Genomic DNA, 9,628 nt, shown 5'->3' on the forward strand with positions numbered 1-9,628 from the left:
TGTGAAGCATTCCTACATTTTTCTAAGATATATGGTTGGTAAATGTTATTATACAGTTATCTGTAAAAGTATACTCAGAAATAATCTAACATCTGGGTTTATGTCTCGGAATAAACTGTAGAGTCATCGGTTGTTGGTTTATTGTCTGTCATCTGATTAATACTGAAACTAAAATATGGAAGTACATGTACAAAATTAGCAGCCGGATCTTATTGAGAGTAAAAAATAATTTTGTTGGTTTTTTTTTTCCAGGGTGAAGTGTTGACACTTACTGGTGGTTAGTGTCCCAGGACTCATAACAGGATGTTTATCTACGTCACCACATTAGCACACTACACACACACAAAGGCGAGTATATACATTACATGCAAACAAGTGAGGTTTCATCTGTGTTAACACTTCAACACTCCAACACCAATACATAGTCATGCCTGTACAGTAACTGACACTTTAAATAGGTGGCTTAAATACGCACAAACAAATAAACAGAAACACTCACGCAATTAACCACAAGCTTTGTTTATGCAAAATCACATTTAGTTGTTGTTCCATGAAGATGTTCCAGAGATACAAAAACAAAATTGCAGTAAATGTCCCACATTTACATTTAAGATTAATGTTAGCAACAGAATAAATTAACAATGATGTAAATCAATCAAGCCAATGGTCCCAGGCCGTGATGATAAAGTCTTGATTCTTCAGATGCTACAGCCTGTGTAGAGCATAGACTAGGCAATCCGTGATTGAGATAAGGCTTTGCTTCAAATAGGGCAGTAACAGACAGCTGCTGAGTTGACCTGTAAGGATTATATGGCTGGATTAGCAAGGCTGTCTTAGGGTTCTGATATGCAGCCTGACTCCAGCTTGATGCTGGTTGAATGCAGAGGTAGAGGGCTGGCATGATGCAGCTGAACGGCAGAACACTCCTTTGCTGATGTGTAGGTGCTCAGCTCAGTCTCCCCCATTTCATCATCGTGGGGGCCAGAGGAATGAGTCTCCATCTTCTTTATTAAATCAGTAACATTCCCCTTGTCCAACTCTGCCTCTGCAGCCATGGCCTCTAGCTGCTCTGCCGCCTCGCTAATATCAAACCTCTCAATCTCCGCATTGACTCGGTGTAGCTCCTCCGGTGAGTGTCTGTGAGATGCCGCAGGGGAGAGAGGGCAGAAGCCTTGGAGGTGCACCTGGAGGCTGCAGTAGTGGAGATAGGCACAGGGGCAGCAAGGACACCTGTGTGGCCGTTCTCCAGTGTGGAGACGTTTGTGGAGCTTGAGATGGACGAATTGAGTAAAGCGGGCTGGGCAGAGCTTGCACTGGTAGGGCCTTTCACCTGAGTGTAGACGCTGGTGGGTCTTCAAGTTACTAGTGCTACTGAATCGCTTATGGCACACCTGTTTCAAAACAGCCAAGGAGAAAATGTTTTAGAATCTTTTAGATCTGTAACAGTATACCTCTAGTTTTGATAGCGTAAGGGGATGAAATATTTGAGGATGATTTATGGTCGTTAAAGCAATAGTTATACGTGCTTTGTTGTAAATGTAAAAACATCTAGCTGTGGTGTTATGGGGGATTAATGTGCTGAACTATTTCTTGGCCGGGAGACTCCATGAAGTAAGTTCTCCATGCCAAGAAATAAACAAATAACCCATTGTTAAACGGCGAATTGACATTTTTACACTTGAATTCTTGTATGGATTAAACAAACAAGATATAACATGTTAATTTGTGAGCTTTAAAGGTGAAGGTAGGCAGATTTTGTAACCTTTGACTGCTGGCTACAAACACATATTTACCGTACAGTCGTCAGAATGGTATAAATCTTTCCCAAAATGTCAAACTATTTCTTTAATTTAAGATATAGTCATACCTTGCATTCATGAGGCTTCTCTCCGGTATGAACCAGGTAGTGTTTCTGCAGATGGGCCAGCTGAGTGAAGTTCTTATTGCAGGTCTGACACCTGAAGGGACGCTCTCCGCTGTGCACTCGCAGATGGACCTGAGGACAACATGTCAGAAATGAGTATTTACCGTATATTTATTAATTCCGTCAAACTCAAGAAACCGTGGTGGCTGGTAAATTCTAACATTCTCTAGCCACTTTTAATGTTGTGCAGGTCAGTTTACAGCCATTGTGTTTAGGCATTGTTTCCCCACCCTTCTTTACAAATATGATGAAGAGGAACTAACCTTGAGGTTGGACAGCTGCCCAAAGACCTTTCCACAGACATTGCACTCATACCGAATCTTTCCATTCTGCCTGGTGAGGGGGTAAGACAGGGTCTTGTAGCCAATAACCTGCCCACCTCGTGTGATCTTCCTGAGGTCCATTGCATCCTCAGTATTTCTCTGAGTGGCAGAGGTGGGTTTGGAAGGGTCTGAAAAGGCAGCCATGCCCACTGGTGGTGAGCGTCCTCCAGGCGCAAGAGAGGGCAGTGCTCTGCGGAGTGAGTCGACAATGGATGAAGCACTGGACGTGGTGGGTATAGTGAAGTCGGCTTGGACATTGCTGGGAGGAGAGTGCGTGAAATCTCTGAGGGTATCTGAGGGGATTCTGAGGTAGTTTGTTCTGTCTCTGTGCTCATTGGTTGGTGAAAGAATTAGGTCTTGTTTGGTGTCGGATGGTGCAAGTGTCAAGTCTTTGTGTCTGTTGGCCAGAGGTTGGAAGAAGTGTGCATAAGGCAGTAAATTAGATGAGAGTGTTAAGTGAGGTTTCAGTTGATCTCTGTACAATGGGTATGAATGAGGTAGAATGCTGTTAAGACCGAGCGAGTAGTTAGGCAGTAGATAGGGAGAATGCCTCAGTGCAGGATGAACTCGATCAGGCACAGAAGGCTCTTGGTAAGGTTTGGCTATAACAGGGCCTTGACTGTGCTGAAAGGTGAAATGCAAACTGGAAGGGACAGGACCACTTAGAGCTGGTCTTTTGGCAGCTGGATGGCTACCGGATGGCAGATGTGGTAGAGTTGCATGTCTGTGGCCATGGATGGATTCTGAGTTGGGCTGGATTGGGTAGACAACACGGGGGCACAGGGGAAAAACTGCTGGGAGGTTGGCATGAGACAAGGGACTATCCAGACGTGTGGGGGAGGTAGTCAGGGCTTTTGACGGCTCGTCTCGGAGGATTTCAGAGACACTGTGTCCTCGTTTTTCTGTTGTCTTTTTCTGAGCTTGACTCTGATCTGTGGGACAAATAAATTGGGACATAACATCAGAAACAGGTGAAATCATTTTAGCCTTTCAGTAACAATATCATCATTATTCAGTTGAGTCACACATAAACCCATGACATTAAAGTGATCATGCACATGAGTTCCTTGTTGAAATCACTGTGTATCTTTACTTTCAAAGGTATGTGCTCAAGACCAAAGCTTTATGCTTTGTGTGTGTGTGTGTGTGTGTGTGTGTGTGTGTGTGTGTGTGTGTGTGTGTGTGTGTGTGTGTGTGTGTGTGTGTGTGTGTGTGTGTGTGTGTGTGTTTTATATAAGGTGTGTTTGCGTGTCTCCCAGACTTGCCGTGACACTCTATGAAAGTGGACACCACATGTGAAACAATAGACGTCTGATCAGGATACAGATAGCATGGAGTTAGTGGTTACTGTATGTTATTTGCATTAGAATGCTGGGCAGTATTTTCCACCACAAGCAGGACAGCACAGGATAAGGAACTATTTTTTCTAAGTTACTGATGAACCACAGACTTTACCCAACATGAATATTTTTTAAAGATGCTTGATGGAGTGGAAAATATATACCCATCAACAACTGACCTATGAATATTATTTATTTCCCACTAAAGTCTACACACAGGTCAACTTTATGAAATCCAAAGCTGTAATTCATCTGAGCAAATCCTCCCACTTTCTATCCAGGAAGTCACGAGGAGAGATTCTGCTCCTGCATAGACAAAGGACGCAAGCTGACAACAGAGGAATACGAAATACAGAAGTATGCATGCACATTTCACCTACTCGTGGACACAATTAACATCAACAAACACAGAGCAACCCTTATCTACTGTGTGTTCCCCCATGTTACCCTTCCCCCTCTCCTAAGAGGCCAGCTCTCAGCAAACAAACAGCCAACACTCAGTGAGATATCAATCTGTCAACGGGTCGTCTTGTCAGGAAGTTCAAGTAGTCACTGGAGCGGTTCTTACCTCTCTTCCTCTGTAAGAGCCAAATAAATAAGAGGAGTCGTGCCAGAATGCTGTTAGCACCTCAGGCAGCCTCTGTGTGTGTGTGTGTGTGTGTGTTTGTGTGAGCGTGAGTGTAAATGAGTATTTTGGTGTGTGCATGCGGTCTCTCTGTTGGCATGTGCCCTCTTTGTGTTTGTGAATGAAAAGCCGAATGCTTTGTGTGTCAAAGAGCTGCCAGCTGTGTTTCTGTGTGGAGTTAAAAAAGGGAAACTGCAACATTGCCTATAGTCCTGAAATTGGTCTCATCTTACACAGGTACTATACCTGGCAGACAGACCCTCTCTGCTTTCAGGACTCTACTCTCCTCCTTTGTGTCCTGCTTTAACAAAAGAACCGTGGGTGTGACATAGTAACTTCTTAAACACGCACACAAAGAGTGTGTCAGTCGCCGGGCACTTTGATTGGGAGCTTTTTACTCCACAATAATAGATGTGTCTCAAAGCGTGGGCACAGGAATGGTTCTTGTTAACTTAAGGTGTCCAGAAAACACTAAGTTAAGATATAAAAAATGGATATTCACACACTTACCAACACTGTCCATAGCGAGTTGGCCCAGTGGAGGGTAGTTACAGCGCTGGGCGAATTCAGGGCAGTACCACACCAGGAGCTCCTGGCCCGGCTGAAGTGGTTTGATGGTGTAGAAGTAGATGTCCAAACCACTCTGGCAGGCAACCAGGTTCTGCTCCTCCACAGTACAGGCCGGGTTGACATAACGCATCCAATTGCTCCGCTCCTCGATCAAACCATCCAGGATGTGGTGTAAACGCCCCTCCGAGAAGACCTGCATTGTGAGATATGACAAGAAGTCAGTAGATGATGACATGCCCTGAATCAGAAACTATGATGTCACAGGTTTCCAAAAGCCTTTATGGTAAATAATGTGTGTTCTTTCAGGTGAGCTGCCTGTGTTTGCGGCAGACAAGTCATAGAGTGATGAAAGCAACCGTGAATAAGAATTTCACCATATGACTGGATTGTAGTATAGAGTATACTATCTCGCCCACTACGACTCTCACCTATCGTCTTTGTGATGACATAGCCTTTCAGCCTATAAAAAAAATATTTTTGCTATCTGCTCTTTGAGGCTGTGCTGTCACTTGAGTTATGGCTGGAATGTTAACACATTGTCTGTGTTATGGCTGTGGCAATGTTTGGTTGGGGTTGCATAATTTCAAGGTTGCTGACTCTAAACTGTAGAATTACACAGGCGCTCGTGTGTAATGGAAGATGCTGCTGATTTGTAACATAACAGTTCTCAGGCTCAAAGCCACTTCCTTGCTTAGTCAGTGTGAGAGTTTATGAGTCTTGAGAAGCGCGGACATGTGTATGGTGTATTTACTGGCAGCGATACCGCTGCCGAGAGAAGCGGAGAGAGAGGACAACCGCTGCGTCACTGAAACCAAACAGCTGGGTGTGTGACCTCAGGCAGCCATGCAGAGAACTGGCAAACACACATTTACAGTGCATGCACATTTAAACCCATATGATCCAGTTGCATTTAAAGGTACCCAAGCATTGGCAGACTGAGTCGTTATTTTCATAGGATGTCAGATCTTTGACCACAACTGCTAACTCGTGCCATGCCACAGCCACAGCAGCGTCTCCAGATACAGGATGTGCACAGTTTTGACACGCACAAAGTTTCACAAATTTCACATACAAGCGCTCAAATCCAGAAAGTGACATGCAGCTCACTTACCCTCCAGAAGTACTTCCTGTCAGCGTCTTTCAACAGTGTTTCATTGGTGTAGCTTTCCCCCACCAGAGGGCCAAAACGTGTTCCCTTAGGAATCAGTTCCTTACTGGTCACCCCAAGCACCTGTTTAACAAGGAGGACATGAAATCGTCAAACAACAGAGTGGCACACAAATTGGAGGCCTGAGCAAGCAGCCCGGATGCACTCAGAGCTGAAAAACATTCCCATTGTTGGGAATACAGTCCTTCTTATCTGACTCTGTACCCTGTGCTGGTTTCTTGGTGATTAACAAAAGGGATCGGGTAAATTCACTGGAAAATTGCTATCTCTAGAAAAAGGAATTAAGCGACCAAGCAATGCGTTGTTATTGTTACATAATTTTTATATATTGTCTGTCATGACAAATATTTCCCAGAGAAAATGAGAATTTTGTTCAGCTGTGACAGAATATGTCCGTTCCTTCACATGCTGAATATTTCATGAGCCAATCGCCCACGTTATCTTTAGTTTCTCCACCATTTTAAAATGTAACCACCCCTCTTGTTCTGCTACCCGCAGGTGTGAAACTCACCCCTCTGTCTCGAGCCTCCAGGGTGTGAGAGAGGGGATAAGGTGTCATGGGCACACCCGGACCAGTCAACTGCACTTTGAGCTCAAGTCCCCCCAGGCAATTGTAATGTAGTCTCTCTTTTATCTTGGAGCAATACTGGCTTGGTGTATGTAGCTGGATCAACCACTACATGCTTAGCCATAGAGTTTATCTCCAGTCTGTCCAGCTAGTTAAACCCTCACTTCATCACACTGCTCTATTTGAGGTGCCCTTGTGTCACAGATTACTGTAATGTATCCTGCTCTTTGGTGTCAACCAGACTCCAGACAGACCTTATTAGAAGGTCACAGTGGTAGTACAGGTATTTGACTGCAGACGCCGAGGCTACTTCCTCTGATCTCACCTGACAACCATCTTTCATCTACAGAGGCTCAACCCTAATCTTGCGTAAGGAAAGCTAATGTTTCCTTTTCATTGATAGTGCACTGGACTAATCTTCTATCGTGCATTTATCTCACCATCTGCAATTTCCTAGTCCATCCAGTTAAACATAACCTATCCTCCACTTCAACTCACTTTAACTGACGCGTTTAATCCGGATGATGTTTATGGTATAATCCATAAAGTGGGTGCCGGTACTGGGGCTCTGCTTTAAGGTTTAATTGTGTGCTGGGACAAAGGGTTGGGAATCTGAGGCAGTACTAGCTACTAATCATAGAGATCTCAGGCTGTATGCTGAGGGGCTTGCCTTTCTCCGCCTCTGCCCCAACACATACATAGCAGAGAGGAAAGGCTGAAATTAGACAACAACATGTCAAGTACTTCCCTCCTCAGGATGGATGAGTGGATGGAAGGATGTTAGAGTGACGCAATCTGCTTACATACCATTTAGATGTATTGGGATTGTTTTTCTGCATCGTTTTCCTGCTTTGGTTTTTGTAAGAACTCCTTAAAACTCGACAATTTGAATGACACACACAAATAAGGGAGATCTGCTTTAGTGCATACCTCTGCCGAGTCGTGGCAGCGTTTCAGCGCCAGGTTTCTGGGTAAGGATCTCTCAGCTCGTGTCTTGCTGTTGTTTTCGGACTCTTCCTCCAGATGTTGGTCCTTGACGATATAAGTGCACTTCTCCTCAAAGTTTGCCTCGCTCAGTGATGTCATGTCTGCATCCTGTGTCTCTGGCATCGCTGCTGCGATGACCCCTGTGCTTTGCGGTGAGCTTTCTGGGGTTAACATGGCTGTGGTGCACGGAGAGGAGGAGGCCTACAGAAAACATAGAGACATAAAGTAATGTCTGTCATTCCATACCTAAAAAGAAACCCCAGATGATTCTGCTGATGGGAGTATTGACCAAAGACACGTTTTTTTCCTTTTACCTTTTCCTTTTATGTCACAATATAAGGGATAAAAACACAGACAATACAAGCAGCAGCTAAGGTACCAAGGGAAGTCAAGTTTTGAATGGAGCTAAAATTAGATTCCAGAGCGCGAGATGTGACACAGAGAAGGCAGGGGGCAAGTCAGGGATGTTAAGGAGGAGAAGTGGCGGAGAATCTAACTTTCCCATCAACAGCAACTACCGGACAAACAAACTTCAAAGTGGAACTTTGGTGCTTGCTGCCCCATTGCCCCCACTGTCCCATACATCCTGTGACTCTCCAAATCATAACCCCTGGGCTATTAGGAAGGTTCCTGTGCATGTCAGCCCCCGGAGCAGCACCACTTTCACAAGGAAATCAGCGCTCCCAGTGAATCACACAGACTTCCTCTGAACTGACTGACTTGGCTCTCAGCCAGGTCTAAAGTCTCTTTCTTTTTGTCTGTTCCTTACTGTCTATCACTCTCTTCTCAGGAAGATTGTTGTCGGGCACCTCAGCTCTGACAAAGGCAGAGTGCCCCGGCTGATGGGATGAAACGGTCAAATAGTGAAAGAGAAGAAGATAGAAGACTTGTGATTACAAGACAATGCTCAGATGTGCCCTATCAGAACTTACTTTTTCAGGCTCATCAGTTTGCCTCTGAGATAGCGATAGATAAGGTCTGTGGTTGGTAATATTTGGGAAACTCTCATGTGACCTCCTAATGACCAAACTCAACTCAAAACAGAAATGAAGACTGGAGGGAAGCTTTTATGGCATGTAATCCTGTACAATCACGTATAAACAAATCTTTAGTTAACCTGCCTAAATGGAAAGACTGTATTTCCCCTTTTGATGTTTAAAAAAAAAAAAAAAGTTGTGTTAATTATTTAAAAATCCTTTGAAGTTCACACAGTAAACTAAAATATATATATGCAATAGTGGCACGTTTGCGGCAATAACAAAATATCTCAGCTTACTCTCGGGGAGAGAAACAAAAGGAGTGCAGATAAAAGTGCAGAGAGATGAGATTTATGGACGACGTTTCCCCCTATTTTTCTCTGAAGTGTGGTCACCACAGCTGACTCGGAATGACTATCACAAGGGTGACAGCTCACTCCGAAACCATCGAACCCCAGTGACACGGCAGAAAATATATTCTGAAAATCAAGACATGAGTCAAAGGCACACAGCTGTGTGGCTCGCAGGACAACATTTAACAGGTTAACTCTAGAAAGCAGTCCTTACCTTACTTTGCCATTATGTTCCGCGCGACAGTGTTGTAATGCAAAAATAAAATTTGAATGAATAAGTTACTAAGTTTAAAAAAAAAAACGTAACTCCAGTTCATACTGGTAAATAATATGAATACCTAGCACAAGATCTGTAGTACATTAGTATAATTAAAATTATTTGAAAAAGATGCACACTTACTGTGAAGCCTTGGGAGGAGCCACACATATGGTAGGCTATCAGTGCTCTCCTTGAAAGCTTGAGAGTCTATAAGCAACTAGTGGCTGTCCTCTGTCTCTTGTCCTCTCTTTCTCTCTCTTTCTCTCTCCTAGTCTCTCACCCAACCTCAGTATCCTGTGAACCTGTGTGTGACTGACCGCACAACTGAACACTCGAGTGTGTGAATCTTCCTCTTGCTTCTTACATGGGAGGAGGGAAGGTGTGTGTTTTGAGAAATACACTCCCTTTTCCTCTTGTTGTGCTCCCTCCCCTCCTCCCCTTTGCACCATGACTCCTCCTTGGAGAGTGTGTGTGTGTGTGTGCGCGTGTGTGTGCGTGTGTCACTCTCTTGCCCCGGGGCATGAGGCTTTCTTT

The 9,628-nt window shown here is 44.3% G+C and overlaps 1 protein-coding gene across 1 annotated transcript; it reads right to left on the minus strand.

Annotated features, from left to right (window-relative positions):
• Positions 1-142: 142 nt before the first annotated feature.
• Positions 143-9,428, minus strand: prdm1c (PR domain containing 1c, with ZNF domain). Its single transcript, XM_039781599.1, has 7 exons — positions 9,236-9,428; positions 7,449-7,706; positions 5,894-6,013; positions 4,723-4,975; positions 2,188-3,179; positions 1,868-1,996; positions 143-1,391 (listed from the first exon to the last, which is right to left on the minus strand). The coding sequence occupies exons 1-7, from the start codon at positions 9,260-9,262 to the stop codon at positions 834-836; spliced, it is 2,337 nt and encodes a 778-aa protein (XP_039637533.1). The 5' UTR covers positions 9,263-9,428; the 3' UTR covers positions 143-833.
• Between the last annotated feature and the right edge of the window lie 200 nt (positions 9,429-9,628).

Source organism: Perca fluviatilis, chromosome 18 (assembly GCF_010015445.1).
Source record: "Perca fluviatilis chromosome 18, GENO_Pfluv_1.0, whole genome shotgun sequence".
NCBI lineage: Eukaryota > Metazoa > Chordata > Actinopteri > Perciformes > Percidae > Perca > Perca fluviatilis.